General features: G+C 41.3%; 1 protein-coding gene across 3 annotated transcripts in view; it reads left to right on the top strand.

Annotated features, from left to right (window-relative positions):
• Nucleotides 1-17,343, top strand: part of fto (FTO alpha-ketoglutarate dependent dioxygenase) — a 121,579-nt gene that overhangs the window by 40,749 nt on the left and 63,487 nt on the right. For all 3 annotated transcript variants that reach the window (XR_013971856.1, XM_080884096.1, XM_080884095.1), the window contains exon 8: nt 11,664-11,788. Coding sequence is in view for 2 of the 3 variants with exons in the window: in XM_080884096.1 (XP_080740222.1) it covers nt 11,664-11,788 (125 nt within the window). In the remaining variant the exon portion in view is untranslated. The remainder of the gene's footprint in view (nt 1-11,663; nt 11,789-17,343) is intronic.

Below are 17,343 nucleotides of genomic sequence, written 5' to 3'. Positions count from 1 at the left end.
ATAATTTTTTTGTAATGCATTATTTGGAGAGCTTGCCGTGCTGGTCCAGGTGAGAGAAAAAGGCAGTATATTTTAAAAAGCTAGGGGCTAAAGCTGAATCACGTTGCAGATGTTTACCAGCAGTAATTTTTCTCTTTTGCTTGCCGCTTAACTTGCACAGTTAGGCAGAGTTTTATATCCACTTTATATGCACACATGGAACCCAGATTAATTATAAGTGTGAACTAAGCAGTAAACTGCTTAAAGACCATTTTTATTGCTCATTATGAAGCCATTTATTATCTCTTACATTAAATCACACTGGGTTTATGCATCATATTGTTTTGCATTTAAAGCTCCACACTACGTAAATAGGCTTATACTTTTATTATATTCAATTCTGTGCGGTTCTTACGCACAGATAGTGCGTGTGCGAAATGTGTGTCTGCGTGTATGGCTTCAGATTTATTTGTATGTTTCTGTCCGCGTGTCTGTGTGTGTGGGGGGTGCAGTGTGGCCGCAGTGTGTGCGAAGGAAGTAAATGTGCAGCTGCACAGTAGTTTATCCTTCATTGACAGTCAATATGTGCTGTTACCTGGATAGTAGCAGCTGTTTCTCCTTATCGCACAACATAGAGTAGAGGCCTAATCCACACGTTCATAATTGCTTGGCGTTGTTTACCTGCAGCTGTATATAAGCTTGCTTGCTTTGCCCTATTTAAAATGGAGCTGTATAAAAAAGAAATTACTCAGAGATTATTGTTATTATTCATTTAAAGAGGAAATATATGGCTGATAATACATTTTACATCATGCAGCAGCTTGTGTTTGGAAATATAAAATGAAAAGAAGCAGGAAGACACACATGGAGAGAGTGAGGAAAAAGAGTGGGGAGAAATGTAGCGGTGGAAAGGTATTTTGCAATTCTCTTTGAAGTCCCTATTCAACAGGGTAAGCTGAATTTTCGGCAGTGCCTGATAGTGTTTCTGCGTAAATGCTTAAACCCCTTTAGAGAATTTTCATGGGCAGATACGCGGTGGCTTGAAGGGAGCGTTTATGTTACCTGGAGCCAGTGCAGCCCGCAGCTTTGTACCTAAAGATGTACAGTAGTATTGAATGGAATCCCACAGAGGTTTGTCTATGACAGAATCTCGCTGCAGCATCGCTGTAAGCCGAAGCGGGGAAAAAAAGAGCTTTGAACAGGTTTAACCTTGTCAGTCTTTTGCTAGGCTCATACACTCGCATTTATATACTTGAACACAGACACTGAAGGACAAAAAACACTAGGACAGGCATTGATATACACACATACTTAAAAATACGCCGGTGTCCATTTAGAAAAGTTTTTAAAAAGCTTTGTGGTGATATCCGAAATGGCGACTATTGCTACAGTTTTTCATTTTTTATTCCTGAATATATTTCAAAGTTGCTATTATGTAATGCAATATTCAGATTTTTTTTTATGTTATGTAGAAGAATAAAAGTGGCAAACACACAGGTGTGGTAAAATGTCTGCATGGAGCTGCAATCTTGTTGTCAAAGTTCATAGTGTTTCACAACATATTAGTGTGTGACAGCGAACCAAATCTGAATGCAGCTCACTGTTTGATGAATTCCAGTTTAAAGTGATTATGAGTCCTCATTTATATGCGTAATTATTTCCCCAAAATAGGATATAGATAGCTCATTGTAGTCTTCTTGAGGTGGGAAGAGGTGTTGCCTTTTCCTTCATAAAGCTGACCTGAGTAAACTTGCTTCAGGAATGTGGATGACTAAAATTGGAATTTATTACAAGGACTTGTACGTGACAATGTGGAAGCTGCACATGAAACAATGGCTTTTTTTTTTGGTCATTGTACCGTTGACTGTCAGCAACAGTATTGTGCACGCCCCATCTTTACAATGCGGGGATGGAGAGTTTTATTGACAGCAGTTTGGATAATTTATTTTTGTTTGTCTGTGAATTGTGGTGTTGACAGTGTTTTTACTGTATCAGTGGGCTCTGAAGGCGGCTTGTCTCGTCTTCTTAGAAAACAAATGAGCACTTTACAGAGACTGATCTGCCTTATCCGCTTAGCAGCTCCCTCAATCCCCACATTTATTTATTTACTTATTTATTTACTTTCTTATTCATTTACTTACCTCTGTATGGATTTGGTTTGATTTCTCTCCTTCTACTCATAGCCACCCCCTCCTCTTCCTCTCTTCATCCTTGGCCCTGATCAGCAAGATAAGCCTTCAGAGGAGGGGAGATAACATCCATTAAAGTGGTAAAGAGGAATTATGGGGCAGCCCAGATTAATCACTGCTCAGCTTAATCGCATTCTGTGCGGACGCTGGGGTTGGCTGCAGGGCCCAGCTTCATGTGTCATACCAACAGAGCGAGAGAGAGGGCGAGGGAGAGATGCAGCGAGGGACTGAGTATTTGTTGAAAAGTGCCTTGATGGGAAAGAAAGTTTAAAAAGATGAAAGAGATTTCAGGGCATCTCACTGAAACCCCCAATCTGTTATAGACATCACTACTAACTAGCACCTGACATAAAATTATTGCACTTTGATCCAGGTGTAATTGTTTACTCTTGCAGGCAATCATGTCAAAATGGTTTAGTAAAAGATATTGGCACAAACACAAGAAAACACTCTGATTTGTAAAAAGCAAAGAAAAAAAATTGTTCAATTTATGTCGTTTTAGGAAAATATTAATCTTTTTGAATATTGAATATATGAAGACAGCTTGTACAATCTTCGCCGCACTCAGAAATAGCAGTATGCATATTGCAATGTGGCGCCGAGCTCTGTAAGCCGCAGAGAACAAAAATAGAGTTCTCATACTCTGAACTTTGTGCACACACTTTTAATAAAATCATTTAAATCTGAATCTAGATCTTCATCAGGTCATGTGGTTGATATCCTTATTATTGTTTATCTACACGTCAGCTCAAATTCATTTCACATTTATTTGTACAGTCTCTAATCAGAGTCTCGGGGGGCTTTATATCGCCCACACATTGTGAAACAATAAATGAAACCAATTAATGAGAATGAAAACGGCCCACCCCAACTATGGATCCTCAATGTGAACAATGGAAAAAAAAATCCCCTAAGACCCTAACTAAGAACAAAAATGGAAACTAAAGTCTTTAGGTTATGACATAGCAGTCTGTTATTTGTTATTATGACACAAAAGCGGGGTCAAAAACTACGGAATTAAGCTGATATACGCTGTTCATGCAATAAATTTAAAAAGTTTCAGATAACAGTTTTTTTTTCATCTCCAAAGCAAGCTTAAATGTAAAGGATCAGAGGTGGTGGAAATTTAATCCATGATCACTTCCTTTGTTTAAGTGCGCAACTACTACAGGAAAATAACAAGTATTTAATACCTTGGTACCTCGCTAATTCTTCAAAATCACTGGAGCAGCTATCATGTTTGGAGCAGCAATCTGGGTTTTAAAATACACAGTCCTGTTTAAAAACAATATGTGTGGAGAGGGTGGAGAGAATGATATGATTCTGGTGGGAAGACGCTGTAAAATTGCCTGATTCGCTTGAAGAAACGCAAAGAAAAGGAGAAAAGATGGGAAAAGATTGTGGATGATAATTGTATAATTTTTTTTGGGGGGGGGAGAGTGAAGATGGAGGTGGTTTAGGGAAGTGGAACAAGGGGGAAAATAAGACAGGGTGGTTGTGACTTTTCCTGATATCTGAGGAAGAAAGTTATAAAGGTAAACAGTGAAGTTGGTATCAGGATCTGTGAGTTAAAGTAAATCAGAGAAATGAAAAGCTGATGCTGGAAACTGGAAAAGGCCACGTAAGTCCTGGGAGCATTTTGGGAAGTGCTTTACTGTGCACCTTTCAAAACTGCCATGTTCAGTATGAAGAGGATATCCTAGTAGAGAAAACCTGAGATCTGTGTTTTTGTATTAAACAGCCTAAAAGTGTACTGGTGGTAACAGGTAGCTTTTTTTAAAATGTGATTTAACTATAGATCCTGTTTTACATTCATTGGCCGTCCTCTTAGGTAACACTAATCTTCCACCCTGCTACCTGCTACCCTTGCAGTGCAGATAGAGTGATCTGATGGGTGGTGTTAAATGGGTGAGATGTAGGACAGTGTAATTAAAGCTAGTCCTTTAGTGGGCCCTGCCTCGCTCTGCTGGGAGTGCCCGATATAGCACTCATTAATTCCTATTTGTGTGTAATGAGAGGGTCATGTTGGATGTAATAAATGGCTCTTTTATTTGGGTGAGAGCGGCAGGGTGGCATCTCCTCCCGGCTAACTGTCTCATAAACACCCTTTAGCCACTCTAATCAGCCTCCCTGGGTGAGGAGTAATCACACATACACGCATAACACAATGGGAGGGAAGATATACTAAATATGCAAAAAAAGAAAATTAAGCATGTTTAGAATGTATTTTTTTAAAATGCATATTAGAAGTAATTTTTGCATATTCATTTTCCAAAACGAAAAATAATAGCTCAATTTAAACATTGTAGAAGTTTGGCAGTTTTAAAATGACTTCTTTAGCTATAAATGACCATAGCGATAATCAGAAAAAACACATATTAGATCCAGTCTGTATTTTATTTTTTTTTTCCCTTTTCACTGCTGCCAGTTGATGGCAATGCATTTGAAAGAACAGATTGTTTTAAAAAAGTCCTCTGGGGCTGATCAAAAGGTTCAACACACAACATGTGCAATAATGGTTGGCCGCTGATCAGCGAGGGCCACTTTGTTGAAAGATTAAACCAAAAATACAACCAAAAAGCAAACACAAATGTCATAAAAAAGAAGTTTGAACTTGACTGCCTTTTGATATCTGAATACAATGTAAAATAGATTTGCGATTCATGGCAATAATTAGGAACACGATAGGTGCATTTTTAATTCCCTTTACTTAATTAGATGATATCAGTGTAGTCCACAGTTTTTAAGAGCATAGGTGCTTTATTGAACATAAATTGTTGAATGTAAAAGCTCCAACAGTGTCTTTGACTTCCCTGCCAGCTTGAAGTAGACAGAATCTTATAGAGTATGCAAGTCCATAATCTACTTATATGTCGCTGCGCTATGTGTTTGGCATTTACGATTACTGTATCGCCATGTGGTATGTATAGAATTGTGTAAGGCATGTGCAGTACCACTCTTGTGTATATGAATGAAGCAGAATACAGACAGACAGGTTATTTACAGACAGTGATGCAAAAGTGAATTTATTGATTACCCATTACGTTGAAAAACAAAAAACAAAACTGGCATGTGTAAAACTAACTTTCCTTCATGGCTGATACTATACAGACCTAACACTTAAATTGTATTTTATGGCCTATAATTTTGCAGATCTTAATCTGTTCTACTTAAGATACAGTCATTGTTTCACTGTACATCTACCAGTAATTCAAATTTGATGTCAGACTGGACATATAAGAAGCCCTGTCAGGCAGATTCAGAAACTGAAGAATCACTAGTGTTCAGACTTCTCTTACTCAATCAAAACTTTGTTAGCAGAACATTTCAGCCCCTGCAGGCATATCCCCCCTCTCAAACAAAATTCTTCTATGTGAGCATGTTTAGATGGATGGAAATCCTTTTTATTGGTTTAGCATTTTTGAAGACTTGAAGTATGGTGCTGTGTGTAACGCTGTTACTTCAGGGCTTAGAAAGGCTGACTTTGGCCCCAGTCAGCAAAAAGCTTTTTACTGGCAGGAGAGTGAGGTGCCGATCACAATCTGCTATCTAGCTAGAATCTAGACTCAGCTTTCATATACTGAAAGAGAGAAAGGGGGTTTCAACAGAACAGAAGGTGCTTGAGTGTCACGCTCATCGCAAATATCTCTGTCCAGCTCTGTCTTCATTGTCCTGAATTAGTCAAAGCGCCTCTCAAAGCTTTCTTGTGATGGATGGATTATGCGTTCTAGCCAGGCCGGTGTGCCGTTTTCACAAGTGCGTGTGTAGCCCCTGCCACAGTGTGCTGGAGAGCTCATTCAGACTAAGAACTATGTGGTTTAGCCATTAAGGCCAACTGGACGGACACTCCTTACCATGGGTCAAAGACAAAAGCCTTGCAAAAAAACCCCAAAAAAACAGGCCGGTGAATTTTTATGTGATATTTGTGGGCCCATTGGGCTACAACTTGACAACAGATTTGCTTTTCTTCTTGCCACCAAAAGAGATCACCACAAAAGCCCGAGAGTTCTGCTTCATTTGACCCTGTGCAAAGCATATGTCCTTCCATCCTGCTTGTATTCTGTCCATAAGATGGACTGCCGTGGGCCCATAGAAAGCATCCCTGCCCACTTGACTGTGTCACAATGCCTTCAAACAAAACCACTTGTCAGGGGTCTTCCCTTTTTGGGACTGTCTCTATTCCCACTCACCCTTTGTCACTTCAGACATGCTACTCTGATGTTTCAGACACATTTTTCTAATGTTTTACACTCCATATAATCTGCTGTGTGTAGCAAACCCCATTTTACTGGCTGCTATAATTGATGGTAGCTGCGACCTTGCAAAGGTCAATCTGGCAGAAAGGCCTAGGTTTCTGTCACCACGGAGATTGCGAGAACACACACACAAAGCGGGAAATATCTTGTTTTATCAAAAAAATAAATCTTGTTAAGGTTTCAATTGAATGTTTTAGAGATCTTGGCATAGAAAATAAATTGCAGTAGTCATAATGTGTACTGTATAGAAAACAAAAGGTGCAATATATCAGTCTTTTTATTGTTATAGGTCTGCAAAAGGATTTAAAATAATTTATTGGGAGTAAATTTAAAGCCTTGAAATCCGCCAGTGTGAATGTTTCAATTGTATAAACTGTTAACCGTTGCTCAGATGATTTAAAAAGACATAAATATACAAAATAAAGATTTCCTTAAATTTTTCTTGAGTGAACATTTTCATAAAGCATTTCTCATTTTATTCACTAGCAACCCCGATCAACAGTGTTGACACCCTTCATTCTTCTCTCTCACTCTCACACAAGCGCGCACGAACACACACACACACACACACACACACACACACACACACACACACACACACACACACACACACACACACACACACACACACACACCCTATCAACCAATCTTATGTAATGGAAACTGAGTAAATTTCATTTCAGGTATGCCTCAATTTTGAGCCATCTGTAATCGTGTGATGGTAGGCACAAAGCAAGGAAAAAAAAACATACACACACATACTAACGCACACACACAGTTTTTATGACTTTGAATGTGATGTCACAGGAAAGTGAATGTGGTCTGGGCTTATTTCTTCCTTGGCTAATATAATTTTTCCACCGGTGCAGAGTCCCCTCCAGTGCAAAGTAACTCGCTGGTGGCATGCAGCAAACATACACAGATCCCTTGTCCAGACTGGAGCGAGCCCTACCAGGATCACAGCTCCCCAGTTGTTTACATCTGAGACCAGAAACTATCCATTCCTGTGAGCAAGGTGCTCAATGCCTTTTTCCACCAGCGGTCAAAGTGATATTGGTTTCTTGTATTAGAGTAAGGAGGGAGATGAAAGCAGCTAAGGGTCTGTCATACTCTCATTGCTAGGGCCTATGAAATCAGGTGTCAGAGCAGCTGAACTTAAACTGTCACAAAAGTCCATGGAGTGTCTGGAGATGTGGAGAAAAGGGTTGAATCTTAAAACCTGATATATTTGCTAATGTGTTAACCATGCAACGGGAGTGCTATGCTGGATTTGGTGTGGGAAGGGGACAGTAAAAATTAAACAGCTGAGAGAAAAGGAAGTGTGTGGTTTTGTGTGTGCGTGTGTGTGTGTGTGTGCTTGTGTGAGCCGTTGATGTTAATGCATTTTTTAAAATAACTTGCGTCAAAGTGATGTGAGTGCTTGCAAGAGAAACTGACAATAAAAAAAGAAACACCTTTTTATGAACAAGGGAAGGGGACAATATCTGAAAGAAGACAAATGAGAGAGAACAGAAGAGAACACGTAACATACAGCCGCGAGAAGGAGAAATGTTGGCATATAGCAACATTTATATTATGAATTTTGACTTTAAACTTTCTTGTTGTTGTGTGTGTCTGAAAAGGTAGATCTTTGTCATTTATACAATATTAGTATGTTTCTCAAGTATATTCCCTCGGCACTATTATCACTTGTAAGTCAGTCGTTTTCAGAATTCAAACTAGCAGACCTCTGACTCATTGTCCTGTTGAACAGAAACATTTAGCTTTGCAAGAGTTCCACCACTTTCTGTTAATTATCAACAAAAATATAAATTTTTTTCACCCAGCCATACTCTTCCTTTTATCAAATTTAGTGTTATTAATACCTATGGCCAATTTAGAATTGACAATAACCTAGCCTAATCTTGTACCCGGAGAGAACCCGGAATACCAACAGTAGGAACATGCAAACTCCACCAGCCAGGTGTTGGATTCAAACCCAGACCGCACCGCCTTTATTTTTTCATTATTTTCCTAATTTTCACATGGAGTATTCAAATATGAGTCACTCAATAAAAAACCCTTTGAAATGATAGAAATACTATGTAATAGAGACCGGATCTTGTTTAAAGTCCACAGTGATGGCTTAACAGTCACAACCAGTAGGATTACTAGTTATCTCCATTCTTGCCTCCATATGGGCACAGTGAGATGTTGGCAAACAGAAACACTGGGGAGTCTGCTGGCTTTTTGCTGGGCTGTTACACATGCTAGTGGCAAGGAGACCTATGGGGAGGTTGCCAGTATGACAGAGGTGCAGTTAGGCTGGGAGGCACTATTGTGGCAAATTAACACCAGCCACCAGCCAAATTTCTGGAATGTTTAGTGTTACTTGTGAGTTTGTTTACCTCCTTCCTATTTTAGGTATCTAGTCATCATCTAGATGGTGTTCTCGTCTAGAATTCACCTCTGTCTTTTAAACAAGTTAATAAGGGAGCTCATTTTGGAATTGAAGCATTTGTGGCCTGCAGACATGAAAGGTTCCCTAAAAGAGAGTGCCAGTGAGCTTAAGAGTACTTGGAGTACCCGGAAAGTCCTGGGATAAAGTCAGCTAAGGCATTTTCATTGGGTGTTAAGAGTTTCTCTGACACTCTGGTGGTCAGCTAGTAGGTCTGGTTTATGGAGTGCAAACTTTCAGTTGTGCATGCATCTTTTTTTTTTTTTTTAACCTTCTTGCCTTTCAGCTTCTTAGCTCTTATGTGACCACTCACAGCTCCTCTGTTGCATTATAAAGGATCTAAATCATATTGCTCTATGTGCAGCAACAATCTTCCTATTGTATTATTCTATGTTGAATGAGTGACATGCCCTTATGTGATAGACTAGACAGCTGCTTGTTGGTGTTAAGATACAGTCCTGGCTCGAGGTGTTAGTGAGCTGCCCCAGGCTGCCCTCCAGCCAGCCTTCGCTTGGAACACTATCATCACTCTAGCTCTCCACTAACCAAAATATCACCTCAGCTTGGCTGCATGTTTGTTTATCTTCCCCACCTCTGCACAGGCCCGGAAATGTTTATGCCTAACTTTAGTAAAATAGACAGGGTTGAATATGGGGTCTGGGGACCAATGAAAAGAGTACCAAGGAACATCTTGTCCTCTCATTCACCTTGTAATGTGGCCTGGGTCAGGGGGACATCTGTGGTCAGCGTCAGGTTGAGAGAGGTGTAGACTGAGGACAGCTACTGTCATCGAAGGGTAAATACAAGAAAAGAGGGGGCTGATTAGTCCTAACACAGACCCAGAGATAAAGGACTGTGATCTGGCTGAGTCTGACTGAGGTTGGGCTTGACCAGTAAACAACCAGCAGGGTGTCTACATGGCCCGGGGATCAGCCTGGGGCTAAACCTGAAGGCCTCTCTCAGCACTGGGTCTTCTAAACACTAGATCATACATGCACAAAGTTATCCGTGCAAACAGACATTCACCGATTTTTGTGGGGAAGAGGCTTGCTAACACAGATTTAAATTATAAGAGGGACTCCTCTACTCACAAAAATCTACACTGTACTCACAAAAATTTGTAGAGAACAAATAGAAGCTTTCGATACACACTCATAAATATATACACACCCCAACAAAAGCAGAGGTTGTTTAGGTAGTGTTTAGTGGAATTATTGAGTTGGGTGAAAAAAACAAAGATTCACTTGAGTAAAGTGTATGCAACATAATTTAGCATTTTGAAAATAATGTGTCTACGATAGGCTGGACTTGTCCAGGGTGTACCCTGCCTGTGGCCCTATGAAAGCTCCAACCCCTGGCAGTTGGAAGCAGAAAAGGATGGATGTGCAGTCTTTCCCTGTTATTCATTTTGATCCAAAGTCAGCTTTGGGAAGAGTTGAAGCAAGCTTAGAAGCACCTTAGAGCAAGTTTCAGATCAACTGTGAATCACTTCTCTTCAGCGTTGTGCTACACGGTCAGCATGGCAATGTGATGTCTACCAGCTGAGATGGTGATACAGTCTGAATACACTTTCTGGCACTTTCTTAGCCTGTCACTCATCCCAGGAGGACAGGGTTTGATCCAAACTGAAAGGCACAGTTTCCATAGGGAGTACAGCCAGCCCTGCCTCCTCCTGGTCACCTTAATCTTTGGTGTCTCCTCTGAGTCAGGTATAATCAGTCACACACCACCACATGTTTTGACACCTGTCCTGTGTGCTGTAGAGAAAGTAAGCATATTACTGCTCTCCTTTGGAAACGCACACACAGAGAGACAATCAAACGTATCTTCACATGAATTAAGACAGACAGGTGTATTGTCAGAAAGGGATTAAAAAACAGGGTGAGGGGAAGAAATGAAGGTTCCCTTACATAGTGGGTTTTTTGAAAAGAAGGTTGGATGACTGGGGAAGCGAGTGACTGTTAATGGGAAGAAATGAACGTGCTTGACTGGTGGATGTGACAGGAAGAGACTGTTCTTAACAAGGCGTCAGAGTCAGTCAGAGTTACAGATCCATCACTTCTCAGAGGCTTGGCAAAGGAGGGGGGAGACATTTAAGGATATTCAGAGAGGGAGAGAGTCTGTGAAGGGTAGAGAAGAAGAGGGAGACGGTGAGGGGAAAGAGGGATTTGAGTGTGGCTGACAGCACTGCATTTAATTTGGGCTGCCAGATCCTTTTTCATTTGACTCCTTCTCAACCAGCTTAGAGGCTGCGGAGGACTTGGAGGCGAAGGTTTGCAGGGATGTCTCCGATTATCACTGATGTGCCACGTCACACTTTAAGCCAGCCTGTAATTCATGTTCAACAGGGGGATACTCACACATTACACTGTGCTGTGCAGGACGTGATTAATTGACTCACACTCTAATATTGGGTGTAATTTGCCCATCCTCTGATGTGAAACTGACTTTATACTAGACTTACTGCATGCTGTCATCCTTGGGATGGTATAATTGAGTCTTGGCTCAGAGCTGTGCAATTTCTAAACTAAGGATAGAAGCACAAGCACGCCAGGATTCACTTCAGGTCTTTCTACCCAATTTTGCAAGTTTTCTGTTTAGTATTTAGGGTAGAATTTAATAGAGTAAATCACTGTAGTGGGGTTTAAACAACCACTGTTATTTAAAGCACTTTTTAATGGTGCTTCTCTACCTGTCCACTTTCTACTGAAGTTTTCCCATTTCTACTGGTATTTCACATATTTCCATTCAGTTCTATTTTGAACCGCCTATTTCCACTTCTGCTGCTGTTTTTTTATCCAGACTATGCTTTTCCTGGCTGCAGTGGAGGAGGAAGACCAAGCAGAAGAAGGAAGGAGGGAGATGGCAGAGATCCTGCTGTCTGCTTTGACAGACAGACACCAGCAAAGACAGACATGGAGAGACAGGTAACACAATATACCACCAACTTTGTTACTTCCATTGATCTTCAAAAAAAACAAACATCTGTTGATATGTAGTCTATCAGTTATGAGTCCCTATTTTAAATGGAAATGCCATCACACTCCAATAATAACGTTTATTAATTTTCTAAACTGATTTGATCAAATATAAGTAATGCATGCATGTTGCTGTGATTTCCTCAAGATTACACAAACCAAGGCAGAAAGCAAAGATAATATCTCATTTCACCTCATTTCACTTGCAAACCCAGAGCTATTATTATAGCTCGTGTAGTGTTGTTGCAGTAGTAAAATGTGTCAATATCTAGTTCTCAGTTAAGAGATTTATTAACTGTGATCACATCATCAAACAAAATAAAAACGAGTTGCAAAAGGTGACACATCAGGCCTACATTGCTTCAATGTGCATTGATCATTCATTTTCAGTGAATCGGTGTGAATTCCAGAGATATGCAATGGTGTGGTTGGTGTTGGTTTGAGGTCCTCGGGCCTGGCGGTTATCACAGTTATCACAATGACACATGTGTCTTGGATAGGCCCAATCACTTCCTTCCCTCCAGATAAAGAAGGAGAGCACAGGGGTTAGAACGTCGGTTATCCATTCAGATAAAGAAGGGCCTCACACATGCACCAGTGTTGTTTTAGCTGTTAGTTTTAGCCATTTACTCTCTCCGCCAGCACATACACGGACACATACAAACACTACATATACACATGACCACTACATTCACATTTGCTATACTCTTTATTGTCTCTTTCAATAGTTTTGACCTCAGAGTTACATGCGGACAAGAACCCATATGTGAGAATAGACATTTCACTAAACCTTAGTGAAAGCAAAGCGGCAGGAAGATAATTCAAAGGCTACAAATCCATTTTCTTTTGAAAACTTCATGTTAAATTCCTGTTGTGCTTACGCCCTCATATTTCTAAGGCACTCTATTCTTCTGTTCTATGTTTTGCATTGTCCCCTCTAGTTGACCCTTAGATTTGTCCCATCCAGATGAGTCTTGTAAACAGGCTGTTTCCACACACCTTGCTTTGCTGTGTCAACGCCCAGTGCCTCACAACTCTGATGTAGGGCCTGCTCTGATAGTGCATTCCAGCGGCATGTGCTGAAAGCTAGAAACCATCTCGCCACCCCCACCCTCAAGTGAACATCAGAACTGTCCCCTACCATCGCAGTTCTCCCGCACCACCCACAATGTGATGTTACCACCAGCTAACAATGTCTGACCCTACATTTTGCTCAGCCCACCCTAAGATGCTGACAACCAGCATCACTGGCTGGGACAGGAAATGCTCAGCCCTTGCCGGCAGAGCAGACAGACGTTTACTCTATCAGCAGTGAAAGACTGATTAGATTAGTTTTGGTGGAAGGCACACAATATGTTTGAACTCCAGCTGCTCCTGATACCTCTTCTTCCCCTTACACACATTCTATGTCTATCCCTAAACTACACCACCCTCTCTTACAGAAAAGCCAGGGGTCATGCTGTCAAGTGGCTGTCAACAGATAGCATTTTCACAAAACTAAACACATAGCTATGCGCAATGTTAAGTGGGAAGTACTGGTACTGATAAGCAATTTGATGAGGGTCAGGGATTGTTCGACTTTGTTGAGCATGAAAAAGTTTTAATTTCTTCATGCATACTACTAAGAGGCAAAGTCGTTATTTTGAATTAAAGAAGCACTTTATTACAGAAGACGCAGAGTGAGGGAATTGTAGTGCACTCCAGTCAGATGTATTCAAACCATCATTTATTTTCATAAAAGCATTCACTAAAATAGGACTAAAATTAATTTGCTGATTCATTTTGTTGCTTTTTTATATTTAGCATTCTAATTAGGTTTCCACACAATATTCAACAGGCAAGCTTTCATCATAACACTGCCTTTTGTTTCCATGGTTTCCATTCAGCATATAATACTTGCAAAAATATAATGGAAAAAGGAACAAAAAAAAAGCATGATTGATGACTTTTGCTAGAGGCCCATAAACATAAACAAGCAGCGCTGATTGATTAAGTTTCTCACTGACTTTTGTTTCTAAAACACCAGTTAAAGTAGCATTCTTTGCTGTGGAACTTCGGCCTACCAGCTGCCATTGTCTGCCTGCGAGCCATTTTTAGTACAAGCAAGAAGGAAAGAAAGAGGAATTGGAGCCGGTGACCAGTGGTTCTTCACCATTGACTTATAGGCACTCAGAGTGAGTGATGCCTGCTCTCACCGTGCTAGTGGAAGCAGTCCATTCATTCACTCTGAGCCAACGAAGTTATGAGAGCTTTTTTATTCTTATGAGCTTTTCTGGTAACTGGGTTTTCCTGATGCACATGGTGAATTCTTTGATAGATGCTGCCCTCCATGTCCCTTTGGTAAATGCCCCGTGAGTACCCTGGAAATAGATGGATTATTATATGGGTGGGTGACTGTGCCGCAGCAGAGCAGTTCAGTATGCCACACAGGAAGTGCAGATTGAAGAGCAAGACGCAACCTCTAGGGAGCAGCTCCATTAGGATAGAAAATGGCACATCCCAGTGGCACCAGGAAGGTTTTTGGTTTAACAAAGGTAATGAAGGATCCACACTGGAAGTACATACACAGAAAATTCTTCAGCCTGCAGTCTTCTGCAGTATATTTAGAGAATTGTTTTGTTTTATCTTGCTGTCAATGCTCATTATGCATTTTTAGACGCTGTCTTCAGTCTGTGTGCTTACAGTGTGGCTACTGTTGAATATCCTGGATGAGGTGACCTCATGCTGACCTTGCAAAACCTAGAGGTCACTGCTCTGGGCATTAGAAAAAATAACAACAACAACAACAAAAAGCTTTGTCACAGCCAGCAAGCAAATACTGAAGGGAACAGCTGCGAGTTTTGTACTGACCATGCAAACTGCTGTAGGCTTTGTAAGGTCATTATATGATAATGAAAATCATTACAGAATTACATGGGGGTTTAGGACATGAGAGCAGTAGGGAGGGGAGGGGAGGGCCACATTGGGTTTGATAAATGGACTGTGAAGGTGCCCATCTGGCCCTCTCTATGGCTTTTTCTTCCTGCTCTTTTATCCATTCTTATCCTTTACTACCCCTCTTTCATTCCCCTTCTATGTTCTCCAGTGGGCCAATGTAAAAGCGAGAAGGCCTGAAGTGAAAGATTAACAGAGTGAAAACCTAACTCACCTCTGTGGAGTAGAAAAGAGGAGGGTAGACAGACGGAGGTGTTTATGATCCAAAGCAGGGTTTGTGCCTGACTTGGCAACCCTGTCTTCCCATCTCTGAGTGTGGGCCAGTAGGAGAGTAGGCAGTCATTGACCTTTGGCACTGGAAACAGTTGGACAGCTCAGGATGTGTGAACAGGGTGTAGTTTGGAGGCACTGGGGTGGTAATACATTACAAGGTTTAAAATAGGCCTCTTTATTTATGCTACAGTTGCTGTTCTCCTCGGATTATAGAATGGAGGACAACAAAGACTGAACAAATTTGTTACTGAATCCTTGAAACTGCTGCAAATTAGCAGCATTTTGGATTCATACCAAATGAGAATAAGCAATGACGGACATACACTGTCTTACACTGCAAAGCTTGCTGTGATAATGGACTACATAAATAAATGCGTACAACTAGGTTTTCTCTCTTTTAAACAATAGATTTTTTATGTTAAAGTTAGATAATATCTAGTTTCTTGTATGTTTAGTAACATTCTTTATATTTAGTTTCTACCTTAGTTCAAAAATAAACTAATTCACAGTTTAAAAATAATTTTTGACAAGTGTCCTGTTGTAATTGTATTCTAGTGACCTCTTGAAAAGGAGCTTATAACACTGTACAGGTTGGGATGGATGTCATTGTCATAGCTGTACAATCAGAATTTGTGGCGTAATACATCTGTTGTCTGTGTTTACTACTTTTCTCCAGTGTGCTGAAAGTTAGTGAGGTCTTTATCCTAAGACAAAGGAAACATCAGCTGACATGGCAAGCAGAGTTAAAAGGGCAGAGAAGGAGGTCCACGTGTTCACAGCTGCACTCATCACTCAGCTGTCCAGTTTGACCCATGACCCCGTAGGGTTGTCTCCCAGCCTCTATCGGCTTTATGTTTCCTGCCATTGTCATCCACTGTTGTCCTCACCTGGACAGGCCGCTTCTACACAAAAGGTCCAGTCTGTCATCAAACCCACGGGTCACTCAGGGCCAGCAGGGGCTAGAGAGCTGAAGTTGAAGCTGTGCCCAGCCAGGGATGACCCCAACAGTCTTGTCAGCTACCAGTTGCACCCCTGTAGAGATGCATAGTGACAGAGAAAGGAGAGAGACCTTCCTCGGCTGGCACTTCATTCTCAGAGTGGTGACATTTCTTTTGTGTTGTCTCTGACAGACCCCGCCCTGATTCCCGTGCTGGGGCGAGAGAGGGAGCTCGGAGACAATGGAGGTCCCTCTGTACCAGATGGGAGTTGGAAAGATTGTCAGTCTCGTGTCCATGATAAAGACAAACAGGTCTACTAAAAGTTTTAGAAGTGGTGGCACCACACTGGGATTGCTCATGACATAGATAACTCACTCAAGTGTTTACAGACACAAGTTCCCATCAATCTGCCATGTGTCCATGTGTTATTGTTCTAAAAAATTTGTCATTACATGACTTTTTCATTTGACTTCACAGCCACATGTCTATGATGTGCATGATTTTGGAAAACAGAGATTGTAGGGTGCAGTGCAGAGAAGGTGGCATCAGATCTTAAATAAATAGGTTTAATTAGCGGTGCGGTGGTGATGTTTGTACTGGCATTAAACCAGTGGTCTGGTTTGGGGCAGGTCAATCCGGGCATGTTGTCAACTGTGCCTGCGTGATGTAAGTTGCAACTCGAGGTGACAGGTTAATCAGATCTCCCAGACAACAGCCCCACATTTACATCTTCATCACTCTCACAACAGTGGTCCTGTTTTGCAAACAGAACAGACAGGGCTGGCCCAGTTTGTTTTCCTTGGCACGTGTTACAAGCCAGTAGTTTTGCTGGGTGCATACTTGTATCTCCTTACCCTAAGGGTTTCTCTCCTGCAGTGGTGGGTAAACACCTGTGTGTGGTGGGCTGAACTCCCAACCCGCAGCCGTGTTCTGTACCTTTGTCTGTGTGCCTTTTTCTTTGTACCACCTACTTTTGCCGTCATCTACATCGCTGTGTTTACTTTATTCTGGGCACTGAGGGAGAAAACAAATAAGGACATGTCATCTGCCTCTTTTATCGCCGGCCAGCCTGTAATTAGCGCAAGCGCAGTGGTTTGCCTAAGACTCTGTCATCTAATTTGTCTGTCTTTATCTAAAACATGTCTGTGTGGTCCCTTAGACCAGTTACGTTCGTGCAGCGAGATTGTCTGCGGCCTGGGTGTTTGTGAGGTGTGTGTTTGTGTGCGCTTGATTGTAAATTATGAGTTCTTCTCTCATGCACCCACCCCTGTTAAGCAATCAGTCAGTTATGCATGACATGTCCTGACCTCAGCAGAACCTCACAGCTGCTGTTTCCGTAGTAATCGTCCTCCCATCTTA

The sequence above is a fragment of the Rhamphochromis sp. 'chilingali' genome (assembly GCF_963969265.1).
Source record: "Rhamphochromis sp. 'chilingali' genome assembly, chromosome: 6".
NCBI classification, from domain to species: Eukaryota; Metazoa; Chordata; class Actinopteri; order Cichliformes; family Cichlidae; genus Rhamphochromis; species Rhamphochromis sp. 'chilingali'.
This window is presented reverse-complemented; position numbering and strand designations above follow the sequence as displayed.